This window comes from Zootermopsis nevadensis, unplaced genomic scaffold (genome assembly GCF_977971745.1).
Source record: "Zootermopsis nevadensis isolate Lab colony 2312 unplaced genomic scaffold, Znev_1.0 Znev_ptg000028l, whole genome shotgun sequence".
Taxonomy (NCBI): Eukaryota; Metazoa; Arthropoda; class Insecta; order Blattodea; family Termopsidae; genus Zootermopsis; species Zootermopsis nevadensis.
In genome coordinates, this window is record NW_028259160.1 from 1,337,480 (window position 1) to 1,363,719 (window position 26,240).

Here is a 26,240-nt window from a genome sequence, read left to right on the forward strand (position 1 = left end):
CTACCCAGGAGACCAACGTCAATCTATAAGAACTGCTTATATCTCAATACATTTCCCATATTTCAGAACTTTTTATTTCACCATGATGTCATGTTAGTTATTACTTTAGCATCTCTCTAAGTGCACGAACTGTACTGTGCAGTTAGTAAATAATTGTTACAGAAGGCACGTTTATTCTTGAATTACAGAAACAGCCGATATGGTGCATACTGCTTTCTATAATTGTGATGAGGAATTCACACGTACACTTCACTTCATTCCCTCCAGAATTAATACCTAAGAGATCCAACATTAGTAGTTTCAACATTCAGACTGTTTACTATGTGGTAACAAGCATCATCATGCGGTTCCGGTTAAACCAACTGGCGCCAGTAACAAGCATCATGCGGTTCCGGTTAAACCAACTGGCGCCAGTAAGTCTTTAATATTCATAATATCCACTTTCTATCATGCTTTTCCCATCTTAATGTTACAGTCCTGTAAAAACTCTTTCAAGTAGTTGCTTACTTTTATTGACATTTTTTATATTTCTAAAAATGTTGAGATTAAAGACCAAAGCATCATACTTTAAAGACAAGTTATGTACTTAGCGTTTAAGATGTTTAATTCTTTTGAGTGAGGGACAAGCCAGTGGGCATGTGCCACTTTTGTCAAGTCAAAGGAACGTACTGTTGAGCATGTTATGTCAGACTGAGGACAAGATTCAAGCAAAAAGCTTCTAAAATATCTTCACTTAAATAAAAAGAATGCATATGGTTTGTGAATGTCACAATGAATGATGCAAGCAGCAGTTGTGAACAGAAATGCTTATTTCTGTATTACATTGTGGCCGAAGTATGAAAATCTCAAATCTGTTACTGGAAGTGTTAGTTAAGAAATGCATAACTCATACATTTTTATTTCACTGCAGCCTTTCTTTTAGAAGAAAGAATGATGTTGGTACAGAGTGGAGGGAGGACAGGAGCTTCACAAGTTTCATCACAAAAGTATACATTCAAAGTATTAAAAATAATATATAATTTTTTTAGTAAAGTGAACAAGAGAAATTGACTTACTAAAATATAAATATACTTCTACACAAGTTCTGTAACAGATTTTTTCTACTTTCTGTTTTATGAAAAAGATGCCAGTAGCACGTACTGTTGACAGAAAAAATAAATGTGCGAAAAATTACAAATAAGAAAAGTAATGTTCCCATATTTGTTTTTATGTATCAGTGGTGAACTAAGATATAATTTACAAACATGAACCAAAAAAAGTATGAAGCAAGAGATGGCAAAAAAGCATGCTTTCATGTACACTATCAAACATCCAAGATACCTACTTCAGAGCACAATAAATTGATATTCTCAACCCTGCAATGATTAATACAGAGATGCACTTCAGTGGTAGAAAATGTTCAGAGCTTTATAGTTGGAAATCAAATGAATGGAATGCCTCAAAAGGGGCAATAAAAGACATTGACTCTTATGCTAAAGTTACCACATCATTTTTTTTAAGTGTTCTGTCTGACGACAGGTCCATATGAACAGGATCCTTCCATCCTTTTCTCGGACTGGGACCTGTTCATACACGTTCTTGGCAGATGATCCAGAAGTGGTTTGCCATTGCCTTCTTCTGTGTGTGAATGGAGTAATTGTTGGGATGCCACGGAGGAAAACTCCGTGTTGCCTAGACCACGGCCTTGCCCAACACAAGTTATAAATTCGGGCACCACCGGGAATCGAACCCGAGACCCCCAGGATTACAAGGCCAGCGTTCTAACCGCTAGACCACCGTGGCTCACTACCACATCATATCTTATTCAAAAATAAACCTCTTTTAAAACAGGAAACGTATAAAATTAATCAGAGATAATACCAATGTATTAAAAATGGAAATTGATAAGGAACCCATTATTTCATATGCTGCTTATCGCTGCCACACAAAATTACTTTGCCCATGTAACAATGCCAAATATGCCTATCAGTCCATTAGAAGTGTAAATTTGCAACATGATACAGGATCATTACAAAAAAAGTGAGAACACTTTCAAACATTCATTTTCAGTAAACTAAACAAGATACAGAAATCAACATATGCCATGTGCACGATTATTTTCCCCTTACATCACCAACTGGTTTGGTGTTATAAGACATCCTGCCGAACATGCACATCCCTTGTCCATGCCCCCCCACCCCTTGCCTGTCTCCTATTCTACCTTGAACAATATTTCCTAGAAACTCAAGGATCACATCTGTGCAGGGAAAATATCTTGAATTTCTCTTTGGGTAAGTGTTCTAAATTTTGTTTCGGCACAAAGGGAACGTTCTACGACAATGGTGGTCACAAACATTATGTCCACCACGTAATTTCTAATCTTGCTTTATTATCCAGTACTTCTTGGGAAACTGCCGTGTCAGTGTAGGGTGGATTTTGGTTATAGTTTGTTTTGTGCTCCCTGGCCACTCCCACATATTATTGTATATATGTTCATTACCATATACTATCAAAGAGTTTTTACAGCATAATAAATGCTCTCTCTTTTCATGTTAATGTGTATGAGCTGTAGCTGTGCCATTTTTAATATATGGCACAACATGATATGTGCGTTTTGCTTTACAAAAAAAAAGGTCTAAGATGCCTTGCACAGGGTAACTGCAGTTTAAGACTACTCCCAGCTGGAGGCCTTTAGTCAAAAGAGGTTTGGAAATATGGAATTATCCTCTCAATGGATAAAGCACATAAACTAGGCCAGGAATATAAGAATTTATTTTGGGTACAGTACTTCATGTTACTGGTGTGACTGAAAGACCCAGGTGGCAGTTGATAAAAATACGTCAACAAGAAGTTACATCTGGTAACCAGGGTGGAAAGTTGTTTTGCATTAAACTGGTTTGCCACATCACTAGTAGATGCTTCTCTGCAGAAGGGTAACTTCAATACATTCCATTCACTATTCGAGCTAAACACAAGACATCACACTACAGATAACTGCAATTATCTGCAGGCAGAAATGGACATTCCTGTACAGACACAAGCAAAGATATTCTTTGCAAGACACTATAAGAAGGATGTGAGGTTTTCACAGCGGTAAGTCTGAAGATGGCTGTCTTCTGGGTTGTTGCACTGTAGTCTGGTAGAAGTTTACCAACATTTCAAAGATCCTTGTTGCCTCCATCACCACCTTAGCTCACCCTGATGATGGAGGCAGCAAGGACCTATGAAATGTTGGTAAACTTCTACCAGACTAAACGGCAACGTGAGTTATGCGATTTGTGGAGACCAAGTAAGCAATACTTATTTAGGAACACCTCCCTAAAAGATCCACAATGAAGAAATTAGATTTATGGATGCAATAAAGTTTTCAGAAAGTGGATGTCTGGACAGAGGAAAGGGTCCTGGCAAGGCAGGGTAAATGAAGAAACAGTCGAGCAGGAGCACACCGCATATGTACATAGCCCAAGGAAATCAACATAAGGGGCTATGTGGGAATGAGGCAAGTCACAACCTACAGTCTACAAGATTTTATGGAAATGATTAGCCATGAAACCCCACATACTCCATGTGATTCAAGCAAATACTGAAGATGTTAACGAAGCAAGGCGCACATTTTGTTGTGAATCTAAACCGGGTGGAATAAGGTGATGTTATCACACACTGTATTTGGTGATAATGCCATTTTCCACATCTCTGGCAAAAACAAATTTTTGAAGGTGTTTTCAATTCGTTGTAATAATCCTGTAAAACACTGAATGAGCCAAACTACACAACATTTTCACAGCCTCACACAATTTTATCATGCAGGGTGTGTAAAGCAATTTAAATCAAGTCAAAAGTGTAATTTTGTCTTTACTTGAATCACTTTGCTCAATAGCAACATGCCTAGATTTTACACTGGAAACAGCAATGCTAATATAGCCAACAAACAACTTTTTCTTCACGCATCATTGCATTGCACTTTCTCCGTTAAATTCTCTGTCCATAATTTGACTTTGAACTTTACAACCTCTATTCTAGAATCGACAATCTGCACCACTAGCAAACACTGTGTGTGCAAAGTAATACGATACATGTCAAAAGTATAATTTGCTCTTTCCTTCAGTTGCTCGCTGAATTGTATATATACCGAAATATTATTCCGGAAATAGCAATGCCAGTATTTTCCTATAAACACATGTAACAGACACCCTTTTCATTTGTTACCGCATTGCACTCCACACTGAAATTACCTGTTCATAATTCAGCTCTAAAGTTCACAATCTCAAATTCTAGAACCTACGTCCTGCACCACCAGCAAATGCCCCAAACAATGGTTGTGCGGGTGGTGTACCAAGGGAAGAGGCAGTAGTTGTTGCGGGGGTGGATGTCGAGATCTTACGAAGCAGGTCGCCCTGGATGAGGCTGTCCAGTGCTTTTTGTACTGTGGGATCATTGAGCAATGGCGTAGGTCCTGCACCCGCGGCACTGCCTTGGGAACCGAGACCCCAACCGCCAGTGACAGGTGCGACGGGAGCTGGAACCGGTGCTACGGGAGCAGGAACAGCTGTAGGAATGTTAGGAACAGCCGGTCCACTTGTACCTGATGTGTTGTTCAAAATATTAAGAATACGATGCTGAAGGTCAACCTGCTGCTTAGTGGCTGGATCTGAAACAACGGAATTTCTGATAGGATTATGTAATACCATGTAGTGTATTAGAATATACAATAAGCAAACAAACAAACTATTAACACTATAAAAAGACACTATTGCCATACGCGTTTCAACTTCAAGAGGTCATCATCAGTGGCAACAGGGAAATTAATTCATTTAACCAAAATGGTTTAGAAAACAAATAATGAAGTAGAGTATTTTACAAAAGCATATCAAGCAACACTACACTGGATGTTGGTATTCACAGGAGTTGAACTCTGCACTTAGCTATTGATCCGATGGTCCGGTGTCCGTAGCTGGTCTGTGGCGAGCCGTGGTTGCGTCGTCCGTACCTGTGAACTCCAACGAAGCGTGGGTGTTACTACCTCTTGAGGTTGAAACACGTATGGCACTAGTGTCTTTTTTATAATGTTCATAGTTTGTTTGTTTGCTTATTTTATATACTTTAGTCTAACCCAATGTTCTGCAAACTTTCTTCACCTGTAGTACACCCTAATTTGTCAGACACAATATGGAATACCACAAAATTTCACCTCAAGAAAAGGGGGTATGAAACTATACATGACCATAAATATGTATGAACATATAAATTCCTACCCAAAGAATGCAGGCACTTGAAAGAAAAAAACTAAGAATGATAAACCTGTGCGCATGCACATGTGTGAATGAAAGATAAGCTAATGCCTCTTTGTAACTAACTGTAACATGCAAATAAAGAATTCTTTATAAAAATGTAGGACACACATGTAACCTTGATTGTACAATGGTTACAGAACAGTGGTCTAACTTGAGATACAATCCCAACATTTTGATGTCAGGATAGCCCATCTCTGGGTCGTACTTAACTGGGACCTCCCCAATACAAAGAAAGTGTATTAATCGCTCAAATGCGACATTCAATAAAAATTCTAACAATTAATTAAACCTGGTGTCCAAGCAATGAATCAAACTTGGTAAATCAAATCATTCTTATCAAACTTTAATACAACAATTCAGCTTCAATTTTCAGTGCTATAATAAAATGTACATCTTTTCTTGGTGACACACCATACAACGCTGAAATCAATCAATATGTGAAGCCTGTATCCTAACCAAACTGAATGAAAAGAAGCTAGCAAGAGCCAGTGTGACCTATGAAACACATACAAATATAAATTAATTCTAAAGATCATGATTCATGGCAACAATGACCATACCTGTGACAGACTTAACAGGGGGCAAGTCCTTGGCATCACCAAGCTCAAGTTGGAGCTGCATCTCACGCTTATCCTGCAGGTAACGGATCACACGGTCATACTGCAGCACTGTCAGTGGCCGATTATCGCTCAACAGGTTCAGCAGCACCTAAACAGCAAGTGTCACATACCAGATTTAATTCTAAGTGCATACAAAAGTCCAATGTGGCCATAAGGAACGCCTCCGTTTCAGACTTTACAAATGGGATACAAATGATACTTCAGTTACAAAAGGCAGTGATTATAATTGTTCTGGTAATTCCAGCAGTATGAATGGTTTATGTAAGTTGATTTTAACATGACATTAACAATCACATATGAATAATTTGGATAAAACATTAATTTTCTAACTGACGACTTCGTTATGATTACTCTAACATAACAACACTTTGCCGATAACTTATATTAATTTGATATGATTAATGTTACTGACAACTAATTTTTATTACAGCTACTAACTTCAAATTTTGAGTTGTTAACTCTGTCCATCAATCTTTAATTGATGCTGAACCAACATTTCCTAGCTGACAAGCTGGTTTGGCCGCCATACTACTCCATGTTACAGCGGAAAATACCATATTTTAATTGCAAAGACAAAATGCATAGTTTCAAATTCACACCCTTGCACTGTTATGGACTTAATACTTCCACATGAGTATACTGTACTGTTGTATCAATCCTGCTGTAAGTTGCTAGGTAATATATTTCTGACTGATTGAAATAGGGAATAGTCAAACTTATGCCTTTTAATTCTAAATGTTAGAGAGTTGTATTGAAATGGGTGGGGAGAAAATAATGAACCAGTGTTTGAAAGTTCATAACAAGGTAATTATTGGCTAATGCACGATATTACCAACATTCACTGTACAATGCTGCCTGAATTTCGCCGTATATAACATTCCAGGGAAATAAAACAATATGAAAGACTGACATCTTTTGATAACATATCACTTGGCCTATACAACAAGACATAAAATGTAACTGCTTCGTATACTGTTTCGCTTCATTCGACACTAATTCAATATTCTTCCAGATCAGTCACCACTAGCAGGCAAGAAGACTGCTCATTCCGCATGCCACATGTTTCTGAGTTTTGCATATAATAAGCATTAGTTTTGGGCACAGTGTGTAAACTGTAAATATTTCCAGTGTACCCCTGTAAGCCCTTTAAAGCCAAGGCTTGCCTAAATAATATTTAATTATTTAGCCTGTATTGGGGGGGGCGGGGTGAGAAACCGCACTTAAACATCACAAAAATTAAATCCGTTTACACCGAGAATCATACAAAAAATATATAACTATAAAATGCAGATTTACCGACTGTTAAAGCAGGTGGGACATATATTTACCATTAGATATTAAAGTGTTAGTAACTCATACACGAGTTTGCAGCAGATATAAAACTGTACAATAACATGTCTGGATGGTTATTATGCCGATCATAAAATGCCATAAGAATTCATATCGTCTTTCTGTTATGAACCCTTAATTTCCTTACCTGTTCATATAAAATTTAACAGGACCAAATAAAATTGTAAATACAATTATCATTCGCTAATCATTACCTACTCTGAACAGGGCCAATTTTCAGTCAATTAACTTAGGTAAAGGTGTGAATCGAACACAATGAAAAGTATAAAGTTATAATTAGTGATTCATTTATCTATAACCATAAAGTTTTAAAAGCACTTCACATCAAGCACAAAGGTGCTGGATGATGTCAGAGATGCAAAAATTTATAATGTACCTGATTAACTTAAAATAAGGTTATAAAAAACTTTCAGTGAATAGTTCAATTACATAGTAAAATATATGCTTACACAGATGCATTAATAATTAACAGTCTTTTAAAATTACAATGTCTTCTCTTAGCCTATGAAGTGAACATCTTGAACTAAAGATACTTTACAAAAAAATTTTGATGGAAGGTGAAGTGCTTGAGCAACCGTCACAGAGTTGTCTGCTCCAACTGTTATATCCTTTAAAACACCCAATTCTGAGTTTAAGTCGGATCGATATATTCAAATTCCACTGATGACTGAAAACACTTCTCAGTGAATTCTGCCATCAAAAGCTTTGCCCTCTGAAGTCAGCTTGACATCAAAGGAAATATTAAATAAACTTCTGGAAAAACAGTGGTGGGTGTTCTGCACACATGGCTAGAAAACAGCATCACAGAGTAGTCATACTTACATTTATCACAGAAATTAAAGAATGCAATTACCCCATACAAATATAATAATCTATTTATAATATTAACACTGTCACTCCACAATCATGGATACATAGTTAAATAATTATGAGTAGCAATGTTGGTAATTTGTGACACATTCTAATTCTTGTAACTGGCTGTATTTAAAAATTATACATATGAAAATAAATTTCTCTGAGAACCTAAGAATAAAAATACTAGGGGCTCTACCTTAGCTTGCTTTGCTCATCAACTCCACTAAAGCACCCATCCTTCCCCTCATTTCAGGAATTTAAGGATAACAAAATAGGGAAAATAAACAATAATTATTATGAACAATTCATCCCTTTTCAGCTTTAAATGCTAATACACCACACTGTTCACACAGTATATACATGAACAGAATATCACCAACCAACCAACCAAAAAGCTAAGGGCAGAGTCCTGCGCAAGAGCAAGACATCGTCCCTTGCTAGGTAACACCATTCCTGTGTACGAAACGCATTCCTGGAAATGGTAAACAGGGCCTTACAACTAAAATGGGAATATGCTTATGCTAACGGGGGAACAGAATATCAGTTTCATTAGACAGACTTTCTCCCGGATATGCAGGAACTTTCTCATGCTATTTTAATTTCCAATCATATTTGCTACACACAACAGTTCTACCAAAGGCCCGTGTGTTTGACCTCAGCATCATCCGTGATATTTGTCAATGGCACCTTTCTTCTACCGTATTCATAGTTAATGCAGACTCATTCCTACCATAACTGACACAAAAGTTTTAAGTGGACATGCACACACAGGCAGCAAAGCAACCTCTTAAGTCTGCTGCTTTTTCACCTTCCAAAGGCTTCAGAACTTTATGAGTTATAACAAAGTATGCTAAAATTTCCATAAATCATACTGATTCAACATATAAATGCATACCTTAAAAAATATGTGCACACAAAAACTCAACACGTATAATTTTACATGCTTAGATACAGTATGTAAAAATTACCATAAAATTTAAGTAATAAATATTATAGGTGGCGGTGAAGTAAATTCCCAGCTGTGAAATACAAGGAACAGTCACTGAAGGGTTAATGTACAGCAAGAAGCATTTATCAGCTATGACTTGACTCAACATATGTAAACTGCTGATATATATTTCGTTATTAACTGGTCAGCCAGTAACTGGAGTAGAGGGACAAATAGTGCACAAAGATACATCTACTGGTACATAACACGAAACACAGGATGGTTGTCTATTTGCAGAACACACATAATTAAGATTTATGACTGTAAGGCACATAGCGGTGGTCCAAACGTATTTTCAAAGGTAAATTCAAACTTGCGAAATGATGATGAAAGTGGAGTAACTGTTGGGATGCCACGGAGAAACCCCGGAGCCTCTCAAATAAGAAGTGAGATACAACAAATATAACCTACAATGAAGTTATTATAAGGTCGATGAACAGTGAAGTTGCTTAAGCTCAGTATTATGTTCAATCTTTAATAGAGTAGAGTCCATGATCAGATAAATGAGCTCCATAGATGAAGTTCAGCTATGGACAATGGGCATCTTGTTAAAGACGTCAGGTCCTAAAAAACAGACCTTTCACAAGAAAACATACTATTTCATATTTTGTAAACATAACGTACACTTTATGAAACAAAAATGCTCTAAAGTTTGTGTTTCTTGCAAATAAAATTATTTGTCAATAGCCAAATTTAAACACAGAATCTTTAAATGAGAATGTCAATAAACAACTAATCATGGAAGAACAAAGGAAGTCCCTGCTTTCCTCGCACTTCTAGCCTCACTAGTGCAGCATAAATAATAGCGATAATGTGAATGATAATACTGATGGTACGTCCAAGCAAAGTAGTGTTCTCATTTGTTTTAGTGTTTAAACCTATTGAAACAACTTGGAAAGTCATGTGCATCAAATTAAGCAGACATACTGATGTTTGCTAAACAGACGTGGCATAAATAACGAATTAGTGGATGCAGAAAAAACTACATGCAGACAAATACATGGAGATTATAAATTATAATCATGATGCCAGCTGTACACTTACATGATTCTGGTATGGACTTGAAAATTTCAAGTGTTTGATTTTTTGCGCAAATTGTGTATACAGAGAATAGTTGATTAGGACTATAACATACTTGTCATAAGTCACACATGAGCGTAGTTAGATGTGGTTTTGGTGAACCAAGTAATGTTTTCTGTGAGTTAGTGTACTTGCCTCTTACGAGAACTTCAAACACTCGTCATCTGATAAAAGTTTCGGAGGTCACTACTATCAATATACCATGTGCCATTCACTTAAAAAATACATGATGGTTTGTAACCAAACTTAATGAAGACATCTCTGTTCATATAAAGCAGTGTTTCGGAACCTTTCTACACTCGCGGCACACTAAATATTGTTGAAGAGTCATGGTGGCACACCAATCCCATTTTGCATAATGTGGGGGGGGGGGGGGGAGGTAGACAGTTTATGGCATTGATTGGCCATGACTTCTTATAAATCAACCCCAACCAAAAAATGTTCTATGTCATGTTTATAATTATCCATCTTTATTATTTGAAATAAATTAAAATATAATATTTCCTACCATTTGATCCAATATTTATTAACTATGTGTAAACATTTAAACTTAAATATATTTATTTATATTTGTACACCACGTAGATTGCAGCAAAATACATAGAGTGGCAATAAAAGTAAAGGGGAGGAACACATGTTTTGCTGCAAAGTGGTTGTATTACTTTCCAATTCCATTTAGTAGATCTTCTCTGTCCTCAGTCTACCCGATCATAATAAAGAAAATGAAAACTGAGACAGAGCAGAAAACGATATTAACAATTATTTATCTCAATATGGTTATAATTATGAGGGGAAAATTTCATGGCACACCTAGATGGCCTCTGCAGCACACTGGTGTGCCGTGGAACACCAGTTGTGCATTGCTGTATAGAGGTTTCATAATTGCACAGCCTGAAAAAGATTGCCCATTATCAGTAAGAAAGCAAAATTAATACAACAGCAGTGAGCAATCAACACGACAACTATTTAATTGAAGAATAACAAGCAGATTTTTTACTGATACAGCTCCCTCAACCAAGACATACAGATAAAAGTAACAGTACTATGCGCTACAACACTGCATATACAGGGAATCCCATTTATCCTTAGACTAGCCAGCTAGAAAACTCTTCGCCTATGCATGCCCACTGTTGGCTGCTGAACCATCTCTTTGTCACTTGATGCTTACTGGCATATCTCAATGGTGTTGCGTGTTTAGCATGGTTCATTGTCCTCAAGATACGAACAAGTACAATTTGCAGTCTTGTGAAATTCACAAATCAAAAATGAAATACAGTGCTGAACAGAAATTATTCAGAGCCAATACATTTGTAAAGCATTCTTCATGGAGGAAATGCCATAGAAAGTTTCATAGGAAGTATCCTGATAGTACAGTGCCATGTAAAGCAATGATTTACAATACCGTAACAAAATTGTGTTCTATCGGATCAGTGCTGAACAAAAAGAAATCTCAAAGTGGTTACATAAATAGCTAAAATAACAGATTCCAGAGCACACAAAATTCTCATCCATTCATGAAATGCCATTGAATGATTTAAAAGTTGGGGTTCGGTGTGGAGGATAATTGGGCCCCCCGTGCTCTTTTACAAAACAATTCCAAACAATATGCAAGATTGATTCTCTCAACATTCTTTGAGCAACAACACACACTATGAACAATTCTATAGTGTCATCACACGAAATCTTTGGCAAACGAGTTATAAGTCAAGGATTGTAGTCTTCGCATTCACTCAAATTAAATCCTTGTGACTTTTATTTGTGGAACACGCTGAAAGAAAAAGTGTGTATGAACAATCCGCACTCCTCAGAAGAAAATACATTACGCATAAAATTTCCCCTATTCCCATACAGCAACTTCGATGTGCGTCTAGGAACATGTTATCACAATGTGAGGCATGCTTAGAAGCAGAGGGTCATCAATTTGAAACTCTTCTATAAAATAAGGTAAGTTAAACTACAGTGGAAAAGCGGGCACTGAATAATAACTGGCTACCATGGCGGGTCTACGCGTGAAGCATGCTGTATCAGATGCCAGATCTAGTCTAATGATTAATGATATACCCTTACTTTCAACGGTCGAGTATAGAAAAGTGTTTTTTTTGTACCACATGAAGGTAAACTTCTAAATCACAGTTCCATCATTATGTAGAAAGGAAGGAATTTCCAGTAATATAAGTGTTGTACATCTGGATTTATATACATGTTTTTATTTTATGAACCTATAAACATTCTGGGAACAGTAATTTTTATAATAGAAAAAAAAAAGAACATTATTCATAAATAAATATTCTTTCAAATACTTTTTGCTACAAAATTTTAGCACGATGGTTGCATAAATATACTTTTTCTAATACTAATACCATTACTTGTTGAATCCAGATGTTAAAATCCAGCCACCAGCCCTGTAGTAAGGGGATTTCAACTAATTATTCCAATATTATACGACATTAATATGTACAATCATCTTAAATACTATCCAGTCAATAAACTAGTAACATCAACAAATGCAATTCAAATAGTTGTGACTGAGGATAAACTGTGCAAGACTTCCAAGTTGTTGATCACCAACCTAAGAAATACTTTCAAAAATAACTCTGTTACCTGTATCATACTTGTAAGACAGAACATAACAAATTCACGGTATGTTTCTGCTGCCAAGTGAGTAATATCAGCCCTAACCTGGATGGCTTCAGGGTGACGTTCCGACAGTGGGACACTTCTTGATACCACAGAGATTGGGGTTGGTATTGGGGGTGGCAGCTTCTCTCCACGCATGTATGCTTCAAAGTTGCGAACGATGAGTGGTACTGCATCCTCCAATGGCATGTTTCTATGTTCTGCAGGTGGAAAACCATTACTGCACTACACAACACTGATCTCAAACTCTCTAAAACTATGCTACTCCACTCCATGCAATACCTCATCCATAATAGCAACAGGTTAGGTAGAGAATTTAAAAAAAATACTTATCACAGTTCAGAGTTAATAATAACAGTAGACTTAAGTTATTTTACTAATGCAACATTTGATGCAACTCATAAAAAGCAATATCTCTGAAAACATAACTGAATATTGTATCACAAGCCATACTTACAACAGATGCTATAAACTGCAGTACATTTTAGTATTAGTATTATATTCCTCTGAATGATGAATGTAACTCATGTTATCCAAATCATTTGTAACAATCCTTACCCGAACTTCACTATGCTTGTACCATCACAAACTTGTCATTGACTTTTAGCTCTTGTCCGACTGGTACGTCATTTGAATGAGAATATTAAAATGGGTGGTTGGGCACCATTAACCAATGAATGTTAATATGTTCGAAGAGGTGGGGTATGGATTCGGGCAGGTTAACAGGCAGTCAGTGGTCTCAGGGATATGGGATGCTGTTAGCAGAATGGATTATGTGATAACCTAGGTTATTATTTGTAGTAACGAAGTTGTTTAAATATATGAACAACATATTTAGAGTTCACAACACTGAAGGTCAGACTGCTAGTGAAAGATAAATTGTGATGAAAGTAGTTTCTTCAATATCCTTATTTTTTTAATAATATGACACACAATCTAAGTTGAATATTTAAAAGCTAATTGCAGAAATTCAGGTTAAATTTTATTAACTGAACTTGTTGCAGAACGATATGGAGGTCCATCCACTATATCCGAAAACTGACTTGAGAGTGTTGTAGTGTTACCCACAACAAGGAAACATACCTTTTTGCAGGACGATGCAATACTCACACAACAAATAGATTAAAATTGATGAGCCCTAATTCATCAGTCAGACTGAGACTTCTTGACTGAACAACTACATTAAGGTGAGGCAATAAATCCCAATGGCTGGCCATCAATTCTGGAAGTTTCCACGAAGCTGAACTTCCTATTGGGTGTGAGGCGAACAAACGCACCCTCAGTGGAAATTTTCACCAACCCTGGGAGCCGACCTTGGTTGGTTTATTTAACCTGAGTTTTGAATCTGTGCCTCCTCCCATGAAAGAGTCTACACTGTACCTTAAGAAAAAAGCTGGGGATTGATCCAAGAACTTGCCCCAAAATTCCCAAGATTTGGTGAAGCAATACAATTTGACGTAAATTAAGAAACAAAATAATAAGGTCGAGATCAGGAAACATGTTATGTATGTCCATATCCTGAAAGGCTCCTAATTTCAATGTTACCATGGATAAACCAACAACCGGTTAATATATGCATATAAAATGCAGCCACCATGGAAACAAGGATGGTGGCATAGTGGTGAGACATCGTAAAATTCTGGTGAATAATTAAGATAAACAAACTGTCAGAAACAACCATTCCTCAGCCAGTTTACAAACACAAAACTCCATGTATGTGAATATAAAACAATCCACTACGAGTTCAGTAACACAACCTAACACATGACAAAACAGTGAAAATTTCACACATTTAAAAATGGTATTTTGTGATACACAAAACTACCCGAAATAAATGTTTCTGATGATAATTCAGTTCACTGGTTGCACATAAAATTCCTTATTACAACGTATAAAATATAAAACAGGGGCCAACAAATATGATTATGAAGGGAACAACACATGAAATCACCATATTTTTACATCCATGTGACTTTAGAACGCACAATTCACAATAAATTAACTTTTAACACAATACGCCTGATCAATAAGTAACGTAAAAATTGTCTTGTAAACATCAAACAAGTCTGTCACCATGACATAGCGAAGCAAGCCGAACACACAAAAAAGTGTAAAAATTTGACGATTACATGACTTTTAAAACGCATTACCAGAAATGTGTCATTCAAATACCGAACACCAATTTGACAACGAATGTATAAACCAGCCTTCGACACTATATATGTAACACAAAAGTCAGTTCCCAATGATAAACAAATGAAGTAAATGCTCTGGAGAATGTCAAAACTAGTAAACACGTAGCATTTAAAACACACAAATTCACTGCCATAAATAACAGTTTAAATACAAACTTCAGTTAGGCAGCAAACGCACAGAACATCATGAGATTTCGGGTTCTCACAGCGGCGAATATAAACGTAGCTGTCTTCTAGGTCATTGCGCCATGATGTCTGCAAGAAGGTTACCAACATTTCAGAAGTGCTTGCTACCTCCACCATCAGAGTGATAAAACCCCTGACACTTCAGTAAATTTCTACAAGACTACAATGTGCAACAACCCACAGGACAGACATCAGCACAGAACACTGGTATGTAATACGAAAGAAAGTACGTTGCTATTAATATAATGGGACGGTGCCAAACACATTAGAAAATGTAAAAATTGATGAACGTGACGCGTGTAAAAATTCGCAAACATACATCCACAAATGCGCAGTTTAAATAACAAACACCAGTTAAGTAGCAAATGCATAAAACATCCAACACCACGTATGTACATGTAACGCAAAACAAAATCTGTTCTCATAGATATCATGGAAGGAGCCAAATAAACCACAGAGTTCAAAGTTTGGTGTTTAAATAAATAAATATCAGTACGCAGTGCTTAAAAAAGACTCAAATTACATCATACCAAACGAGTGGTTTAAATAATAAACTCCAATTAAGTAGTAAATGATTAGAATATCCAACACAGTACATGTTATGTGAAATGGAGTATGTCAACATATATAACATATAATAAACGGACCCACATTCACCACAGAACTGTAACTTTTATGGATACATAGGAAGCGCTTTAACAGTCCAAACAAATTATATGAAATGAGTGGATTAAGTAATGAACAGACAGGTAGCAAATGCATGAAAACTATTCAAAACCACATACCATGAGTATGTGCACCAGACCAAACACATGACAAAATCCTTGAAGAAGAGTCCTTGCTGAGGACCTGATACTCAATCAGCTGTTCAATAAATTCCTTTTGTCATTGGCAGCTCATTACTGTGATACAAGCAACAACCACTGGACCCTGTCTTGAACCAATTTCATACAGTTCACATCCTAACACGTGCTTTCCTTACGGTGACATATAAAGCTGGGGTGAAAAACACAAAATAGCTATATATATATATATATATATATGTCAGTGAAATTTGAGAAGAAAAATTACACCCACAAAAGAAAGTGCAGTAAACATGTATAACAACAAACTACGTAATATTAATAGTAAAAACACCTATTCCTTGCCTAGGTTCTTCTTAAACTGTACCAATATGTGTGTGTATTCCTACTGACCAATGTTCCATTATTTAACAGTATTTTGCTGGGCAGTGATTACTTTATGCATTAAATGGTCTCCAGCAATTAAGTAATGGTGAGCAAAGATTACTTCTGGGCTGTAAACGGATACTTAGCAACCAAATGGATAGAATTGTATGGAGAAACAAAGACATATGTACGGAAAAAGCTGATATATATGTATATTTTAGAAAGTACTTTAAATCTGGACAATGACAGTCAAAAGAAAGTAAACTCCAGGCCATAAGCTAGAGACACCATCAGGTGATCATAATACTGTACATGAATATCATGTGCATATTGGGTAATACACTTAAGGAAGACAAACATTTAAAAATATTTTCATTATTAACAATTACTTTAATTCTATGTAATACGAAATATTACAAACAAAAAGCAAAAAAAATCTGAAAACAAATATACTACAATGAAAGTTGGTAAAATTGACACAATTTCAAAACAGAATTCCTCTGATAGCATAAAAAATGATAAGGGAATCAGGACTAGGCAGAGACTAAGATAAGGAAGATATACAAGGGAGTTGAGAAACTGTTGACAGACTTAAAAGGAGCACTTATGTGAGGAAGAGAAGACTATCAGAAAACAACTCACCCTGATGAAAAAGTCAACAGAAGAAGAAACATCACCTATGTTACTTTGGTATGTTCATTAAACCATAAGGTTTAGTCATTAAATGGTTCCAAAATAAATCAAAATGTCATGAAGGGAGAACTTTCACAAACACATTCCTGAAGGTCATAAATCAGAAAGTTTGAAGGGGTGTCCACAGTGTGCACAACTGAAATGTTTGAACAGCTGACAAGATAAAATGGTCACTGGATATTTAGTTATTTCTTTGATATTAAACCCTTCAAAGTCCAATGGTAACTAATTACCTAACTGCTTGAACAGCCAATAACTTCTCATTCTGCATTTAAGATTTTTCCAAGGTTCTCAGTGTAAACAGCGATTACTTCCTTAAACAGAGTTACCAAATTGAAGTTAGTGGTGTTTTCTTTGCAGTATGGATAGAATTTGTAAATATTATTTAGACAAATATCTCAAAATACAAAGTATTGAACAATAGCACAGTATGACTAATAAACTGGAAATGATGTGGAAGGAAGCAGTTCTGGCCTAATTTCAGGTATTATCCAGGCACTTGATAGAGAGACTGAGGTAAACCACACAAAACCTCAGTCAGTACAGCTGGTCTCTGTACTGAAAACTGGACCTGTGACCTTCAAAATATGGAGTGCTTTTCACTCACATGACGTTCAGTACGTTTATAGCAGACATATAATGTCTCCCTTTGACCTCCAAATACATTCACCTTGAAGATGGCAACTGCAATATTTATCAGTATGATGCAACACCATCAACATAAAATGGTGGTTAATCCCTGAAAATTTAAGTTTTACATTTCTGACTGCACACAAATTTCAAATAAATAAAATGGAGTTTTAAATCCTTTCCTTTGGTAAATGTTCATGAAGTGTAATTTTTTTAAGAAATCTTCAATATGATTGTCATAACAAGGTTTTATTTCCTCCTGACATTTAACAAAACATGGAAATATCCTCCATTTTAAACTTTGGTCATTTTTCACCAATCACAACCAATTTTCAGCTTTGCTGCTATGAACTGTGGGGGGAAAAAACTGGAAATACAAAACAAGCAAATCACTTGAGAAACCTACAAAACTGAGGCAAAATGCACAGAATTCCATACCAAAGAAGCAAGTTGTGAACAGTGCACTATAAAGTACAGGTAAACCTCGATTTGCGCCGATTCAGAATAATGCCGCTTTTGAAACCAGAAAGTCAAAAAGTGAAAAAAATTTTTTTACTATTATTTATAACGTTTTACAATGTTTCTCGTACTGATTCTTATACTAAATCGTAATTCTTACATCGCTGATTTTGAATAAAAATTATAAATACAGTCACCTCTGCACTCATTGCTAAGTATTTGCGAGATATCATAAAAATCCGCCAACATTGCGCAACAGTCACATGAGCATTGGTCATTCTTTACGGTGAATCATTTGCGCTCAGTTAGCTTCTTGTTGACACATTGAATGTGCTGAAAACTGTGTGCTGAACGTGTCTGTGTTGTTGTTCGACCACTATTCTGCAGTAGCAACTGTTTTATATTTATAAATTGTAGAAGAGCCACCATGTCTGTAAAGAGAAGTGAATGTGTTGCTAAAAAGTTGCATAGGTCTATTGCGTTAGGCGATAAGATAGACGTAATTCGTAGAATAGAAGGTGGTGATACTCGCCGTAATGTGTGCAGAAGTATGAAGTTGCCTCCTTCCACTGTGGCTACCATAATGAAAAATTCATATAAAATAAAACAGTCATTGCAACAGGCTACGAGAGTAAGTGCAACGCAAGTGAGTTATAGCAGAAGTAAACTTTTAGAAAGAATAGAGAAATTACTGTTGCTATGGGAGGATGACATGAATCGAAAAATCATTCCCTTGACTGAAATTGCTATCACGGATAAGGAGAAGTCAGTTTTTGAGGAACTTAAGTCGTCAATGTTTGGGTGCCGGGAACGCATGTCATCGACTTCCCATTGATTTACATTATAAAAAGAGTTTCAATTTACGCCGGTTCATCCAGGAACGCATACCCGGCGTAAATCGAGGTTTACCTGTACTTTAATTGAAAATGCATTAAACAAACTGAAATTATATAATACATGATTTAATACTATTATGATGAAATTTAAATTTAATGGCACCAAAAGAAAAGTGTATTGTAATACTGTAACAGTAAGATGAATCCAAATTATATAAAGCATTACCAAGTGAAACAAGTACTTTCTGTCCAGCTAATTATTATGTTCTGGGTATCGTGCGTGAGGAAGGTGACATATCGCTGATTAAGTTTTATTTCAGCCAACACAAATAACAAAGCACATTAGTATAAATCAAACCTGACCAACACAATACTATCATGTGCTGATAATTTAATAAAGTTAAGCCGTTAAATTTACCTTGTGGTAGTCCATGTAAAATGTTCAATGTGAGACTGCGGTGTTCTTCATTCTGAGGCATTACCACAATGGCATACAAACTGCCTCGATTGGCTATGTTGGCCAGCACACGGCCAATTGGAACCTCCTCATTTGGAAAGAGGAGGTCCACTGTTAGGCCCAACTGTTTGAGGCGATGCTCAATATATTCGGCATATTCCCTGCAACACAGCAAACTGACCTAATTTATCTCATTTGTAGCAGGAAATCTTGCCTTCACTGTCATATGATTCCCATATATTCTCAGTTCATCACTTCAAATAAGTCATGATAAATAGCACAAAAGCAGTGGGCCCTACCACAACTGTAGCCAGAGAACACAATTTGCCGTGGTTCCACAGAAGAGGAAATTTATCCCGTGACAAGCTAAATTAAAAATAAACTAAAAATCAGGGGGAAAGAAACTTTGGAAACCTTCATCACAAAACTTGGTACACCACCAAGTCCAACAGATTTCAACGACCGCAAACAATGTCATATCCAATGGGATTAATAGTAAAATTTGCATAGTTTGAAAAAACAAGGCCCAATATGTTGACATTATCTTCAGAATAATTATAACCCAGGTAAACAAATGTAGGAGAAATGACCTCTCCTTTCCATTTGAAATAATAATTAATTAGTGGATCCTAAACAAATATAAAAACTGAAACCAGGGACATTAAAGGCCCCATGAAAAAGGACATGAATTGAATCCATAGACATTCTGCACAAAATTACAGGTCAGATCAACATTTCCACTGACAAAAGTGTCACAAATAGCAATTAATGTGCCACCACTACTATGAATAGTGCGACATACTCTGTTGGCACAATATACAGTGTTGTGTTTCTGATTAATAAACAATTCACCCAATCAAGTTTCAGTCAGAAAAATCATTTTAAAATCTAAAGACCAAGCATTGTCATAAAATTCATCCACTCACAAATTTCATCCTAAGACCACAAACATTTTCATAAAAAATGTCCACACAGTTAGATATAAATGCCACCATTTGCACTAGGTCAGTCTCTCTTATTTTTTATTTAGTGTTCTGTCTGACGATAGGTCCATATGAACAGGATCCTTCCATCCTTTTCTCGGACTGGGACCTGTTCATATACGTTCTTGGCAGATGATCCAGAAGTGGATTGCCATTGCCTTCTTCTGTGTGTGAATGGAGTAATTGTTGGGATGCCATGGAGAAACCGGGGAAGCCCCCGGAGGAAAACTCCGTGTTGCCTAGACCACGGCCTTGCCCAACACAAGTTATAAATTCGGGCACCGCCGGGAATCGAACCCGAGACCCCAGGATTACAAGGCCAGCGTTCTAACCGCTAGACCACCGTGGCATTAGTCTCTCTTACTAACATTAAAAGAGATGGCCATCTTAGCTAAGAAAATTGCCATCTCCTCATGCACCACCATCACCCTCAGGCAGCACTGTATTCTTGGAGAATTCATGTGCACCAGCTACTGTAATACAAAATTAATCCAAACAGGAACAAAAATGAAGATTTGTCTTCTGGATTGTTGCGCTGTGTAGTCTGGTCGATGTTAACCAACGTTTGAGAGGTCATATTGTCTCCGTCATATTCATCGCCCTGACGACGGAGGCAGTACGACCTCTGAAACTTTGGTTAACATCGACCAGACTACACAGCGCAACAACCCAGAAGACAAATCTTCATACTCACCGCTGTGAAAACCTCAAATCTTACAGGAACAAAAATATAAAATCCAAGTATAGAAATTTGGTGAATGTGGAACACGAAATGTTTTGTCACACAGATAATTTTGGAATTACAGGAATTGAAACTAACCCTCTCGCTCTCTCATAATAACAACAACAATAATAATCTATAAACTATACTAGGAAAGGATTCAACAGAATCTCTATAAAAACAGCTATACAAGGAACACCACACATAATAATTAAGTGCTACAATCAGAAACCTTAAGCCAGATTAATGGCACTGCCACTGCTAAGACGAGACAGTGGTTGGAGTGACAAATTGGTTTGTGCTATCATTGCTAACAAATATGACTGTAATGGATAAGGTAGTCTGTGTTCTGCACTAGACAAATGCAGTTATATGAAAATTCTCAAACTTAGAGACAAGAAAATCAAACCAAGTTTGAGATTTTTCTCACCTCATCCTAAAAAAGGCGAGACTTGCACATGTCTACTAGAATATCTGTCTACAAGGAACTCCAAATTAAAATGTTGTTAACAAAGAGGTTTACCTTTGATTTTTGTTGACAACAATAATCTCACAGTCATTTGTCCTGTCCACCTGTCCAACATTAGCAGGTGCTGAATAATCTTTCCCTCTTGGTTCTATGCCAGGTCTATATGGGGCGCTGCTAAAATACATGAATTGCATTACTTTGTTATACGGTGATCATGAAGGATTAATCTCAATCAGAATGATTATGACACATACTCCAAAAACTATATTATGCGAAAATGTTGCTACACACCCAAACCCTCCTCGATCATCTCTGCCTGAAATGCCTCCTCTGAAATTGTCTCCTGAAAATGGCCCATCTTTCTTAAACCCTCCATCCCGACCATAGAATCCACGGTCGCGGTCACGATCACGGTCACGGTCACGATCACCACCCTTTCCAGAGAAACCTTCATACCTGCAACATTACACATCTGTTCAAAACAGGTATTAAAATACATGACCAAGGAGATGGATAAGTGAAAAACATCACACATCAAAGCATCAGTAACTTAACCACTAAGCTAATCTAGTTTTTCTACTTCTTTTTCTGTCATCTGGGGGTATATCCCTTTGAACGTTAGTTACAGTACTAATATGTAAATGACGTGGGTGCTAAACCAACCCTTGCATTTCAGTAACTTAATTCTTAAAATGCCCATATCTTCCAAAATACCAACTTTTAGACATGTTTACTGGGCCTTTTTGACTTAAACTGAGCCCCAAAACACACCCTTAAGCTATAGACACCCTGCTGTGGGACATGTGATATACATATACAATAACAGATAGCACAATGGGATTTATTTTGAGGAAAATAAAAATGTTGGAAATTTCTGTAAAGTACATACAATTTAACATACATCCCACTGTGACACAGAACAGGGTGGCACATTCAAAAGTAATTCTGACGAAGAAAATGGAATAAAGCAGTTAAAACAATGTATTAAATTTTAAATTCCACTTCAATATCATAAACACATACTTCATTTACAACTGACTGCTTGATTCGCATTATGCCCAACTAATTATTTTCCTTCTCAGTTTGGAATCAGTTCAGAAAACTTATAAGAGAAATTTTTGCATGCAGACGAACATAGTTATCATCTCTGTGCACTAAACTGTCTTGAATATTAGCTGTGACATCATCAAAGTGCTTCAAATTACCACCAAAGCCCTCCCCACTGGGAAGACGTGCACTGAACTCTGGCACTCACACTATAGTATATTCCCAAGTGAAATACAAGGAACCTGAGTCATCCAGAAAAACGTCAAACACTGGAACGGTGCAGTACCTTCTTAGACCTTTCGCAAGACTTTATAAGGGAAGTACAATGTGAGTTCAGAGTATTTTGCTGTGGAGCTAATTAAGAGACCTATGTGTGAAGAAATGGTTACTGAGGCAGAGTGGAGTGACAGCTGCAAATTGATACTGGGCAAAAACTGCATGAAGAAGCCACACCATTACTTCAAGCATGACATAAGGACCAACAAAACTGCAGTCATGAATAATAACTGATCGCTATAAGAGTGACTGATAAATCGAGCTTAAATAACATGCAGTGTAACTATAAATTATTATATTACATGTATAAAGTGAAGCTTTTGTGGCAAACAAAGTTGATGAAATACTCTTGGGCAACAAGCTGCGTCAGGTGGCTGAATGGTGAATGAACCATTTCTTCCACCAATGTTTCAAGAGCAGAGATGGCTCTCAAAACAACATAAGAGGACACTACCTTCTTTATTATAAAGGTGAATATTTTCAGTTTTCTAACAAAGTTTACTTTTACTATACACCTGAAAATTCAAACTGGGACAGGAAATACATCACAGCCAGCCTTTCAGCTGCTGACAGATTTGAATTAAACTGTACCTGTCACGATCACGTCCCCTGTCATCCAAAGGAGACCGTTCCCTGTAACTGTCTCCTTTATCCATTGAGTCACCCCTCCGAGTGCAACCAGGACCATCCACACCTCGACGGCCTCCGCCAAAAACTCGGGCCTGGTTTACCTCTGTAATGAAATTATGTTTAACCTTTAGTCTTTAAATGCCCAAATTACCATACTGCTGGCTGGAATTTAACTAACTAGATGACTTACCGAACCCGAAGGTTCATCACCGAACTAACCAAAGCCCTCCACCGGTCCCTGTCCTGGGCCAACAAAATCCATTCTCCTTCAACTCCTATCTCCCACAGATCCCGCCTGAGATTATCCTCCCATCTACGTCTAGGTCTCCCCAGAGGTCTCTTCCCCTCAGGCTTCCCAAATAGTGGACCCAACCAACTAAATGGCTTACCGAACCCAAAGGTTCATCACCGAATTAACCAAAGCCCTCCACCGGACCCTGTCCTGGGCCAACAAAATCCAGTCTCCTTCAACTCCTATCTCCCATAGATCCCGCCTGACATTATCCTCCCATCTATGTCTAGGTCTCCCCAGCGGCCTCTTCCCTTCAGGCTTCCCAACCAATACCCGCTGCACACCTCTTGTCCCATCCATGCGCGCTACATGCCCTGCCCATCTCATTCTTCTCGACTTAATCACCCTGACAATACTGGGGGAGGAGTACAGATTTTTAACTGGAATTTAACTAATAATGGTATTACTGTAGCAGTGACAAAATGTATGTAAAATATGCTTAGTTTTTTTTGGCATTTACAGCTAGAACTATCACCTTAAAGAGTTTGTGTCCTTTTTATGGTAATTTATGATAAATTACCGCATCAGAACCTGATGTGTCCCATTCAATCCCAACCCCTCTTTGTCTTCTTGAACTATCTTGGTGGCATATTCTACAGCACAGTTGTATAGTCATAAAGCATCTCATTGTTCCAGATTATTCTGTACAGGAAATGCATCAGATAAATATTTTCCTATACAGACTTTACTACCCTCCTCACTCACAAGATTACTGAAAGTAGCTATGTCCAGTCCCACTGTACTCACATTCTTTCTCCAGTATCTGGCAAATGTAGAACACTTGAGCAGTAGCTGATTACACTGAAATTCACACTCATGATCCCCAATAATTCTGTCTACAAACAAAATTAACCATGAGAAGAAAGATGCCTAAAATTTTGTATCTAGCTGATAACAGTGACATTCCTCTCAGTTACTAGATTTATCATGTCTTGTAAACAGGTGTAATAACAAATTCCCAGATGAAGATTTCTGTCTTCTGGGTTGCTGCGCTGTGTAGTCTGGTAGAAGTTTCAGAAGTCCTTGCTGCCTCCATCATCATCAGGATGAGCCAAATGTGGAACACTGGTTAACGAGAACTGTTTTGTTAAATGCATGTGCATGCACAGAATTAAGTACACTGCTCCCCGGATATAACGCCGTTGTTTATATCGCGGATTCGGATATGCTGCGAGACTTACTGCCGGAGTCCGTTCGGAGCAAGAATTAATGAATTGGAGAAAAAAAATTGTAGGGATCAGTTATAGCACAGTTGTCTTATAACGCGGGTCAAAACCCGCCCCCCGAAACCCTGCGGTATAACCGGGGAGCGGTGTACTTGTGTATACCGTTAATTTGTGAGCTTAGTTATACAAATCCAAGCCTTTCTTCTCCAACAGAAAAGAAGGTTACAACACCATGCAAGGAAGTGGTGCAAACTTTCTACAGAGCACTTCAGTTGCTGATGCTTCCATCATGTGGCTTCTGAACATGGTGCTGACTGGTCACTCTCAAACAGCAGATCTTGACTCAGCTGCCAGTTCAATTTTAATATTTAATAAGTTTACCAGAATGGTAACTAGTTCAATAAGAATGATTGGGACCACTTGATTTTACTTCAAAATGAAACCTACCCATCTTCTTTCCTCGAAATACAGCCCCATTTTCTTGTTTGATGGCTTCAACTGCACTGCTCTCCTGTTCATACTGAACAAATCCAAACCCTCGGTTTAGCGCAATTCCTGTAAAATAATCAATGAATGGTGTTATTTCTTGAATTAACTCAAAATTACCACAAGAAATTCAAGTAAAACCATATGTAATCCTTAACCATCTTATCATTTGACACTATATTATCTGCGTTACTTACAGTTTCATTAAATAACAAGTAAATAAATAACAATAAAAAAGTCTTTACAATTTAATAACTGCTCGTCAATCTTCTAACATCATTTTATTCAAGTCCTCACTTCTACCAGGTACAATTAATTTGCGTAAGAAATAAAAGGGGATGGGCATTTTATATGCTTATGAATATAAATACCTGTAGTTATTCCTACATAAGAGTTACTATTACAAGAACAGATACCAATGCATGATGTCAACAAATAACACTTGCCATTTTATCATATCATAGTTGAATATACATAAAGTTAATTAAATTGATTGTGAAAAGCTTCTGACAACTAATCTGTCTGGAGAATTATAATGTCTGATGTCTTCCAATATATAACAGGCAAAGGTTACCTAACTACATGTTCTGGGATCTTCCTTGGAAAGACAAAAAATACTCAGCTGTTGAAGAAATGACCATGATCATAAAGGTGTGATACTGCAGCCTGTTCTAAGCCAGAATCAAGCCAATACCATCATATATCTCCTTATGCTCCATTTTAATATTATTCTTAGACTCTTCCC

The 26,240-nt window shown here is 37.0% G+C and overlaps 1 protein-coding gene across 7 annotated transcripts in view; it reads right to left on the bottom strand.

The window, feature by feature from the left end:
- Nucleotides 1-1,000: 1,000 nt before the first annotated feature.
- LOC110833750 (nuclear receptor coactivator protein neosin) overlaps nucleotides 1,001-26,240 on the bottom strand; it is a 122,594-nt gene continuing 97,354 nt past the window's right edge. For 4 of the 7 annotated variants that reach the window (XM_087357306.1, XM_087357311.1, XM_087357307.1 and 1 more), the window contains 8 exons: nucleotides 25,457-25,564; nucleotides 23,513-23,654; nucleotides 21,890-22,054; nucleotides 21,653-21,772; nucleotides 19,387-19,601; nucleotides 12,843-13,000; nucleotides 5,831-5,978; nucleotides 1,001-4,627 (listed from right to left, as the gene is read on the bottom strand). In XM_087357306.1, coding sequence (XP_087213432.1) covers nucleotides 4,251-4,627; nucleotides 5,831-5,978; nucleotides 12,843-13,000; nucleotides 19,387-19,601; nucleotides 21,653-21,772; nucleotides 21,890-22,054; nucleotides 23,513-23,654; nucleotides 25,457-25,564 — 1,433 coding nt within the window. In that variant the 3' untranslated portion in view covers nucleotides 1,001-4,250. The remainder of the gene's footprint in view (nucleotides 4,628-5,830; nucleotides 5,979-12,842; nucleotides 13,001-19,386; nucleotides 19,602-21,652; nucleotides 21,773-21,889; nucleotides 22,055-23,512; nucleotides 23,655-25,456; nucleotides 25,565-26,240) is intronic. The other 3 variants (XM_087357308.1, XM_087357309.1, XM_087357310.1) reach the window with 3 other exon arrangements.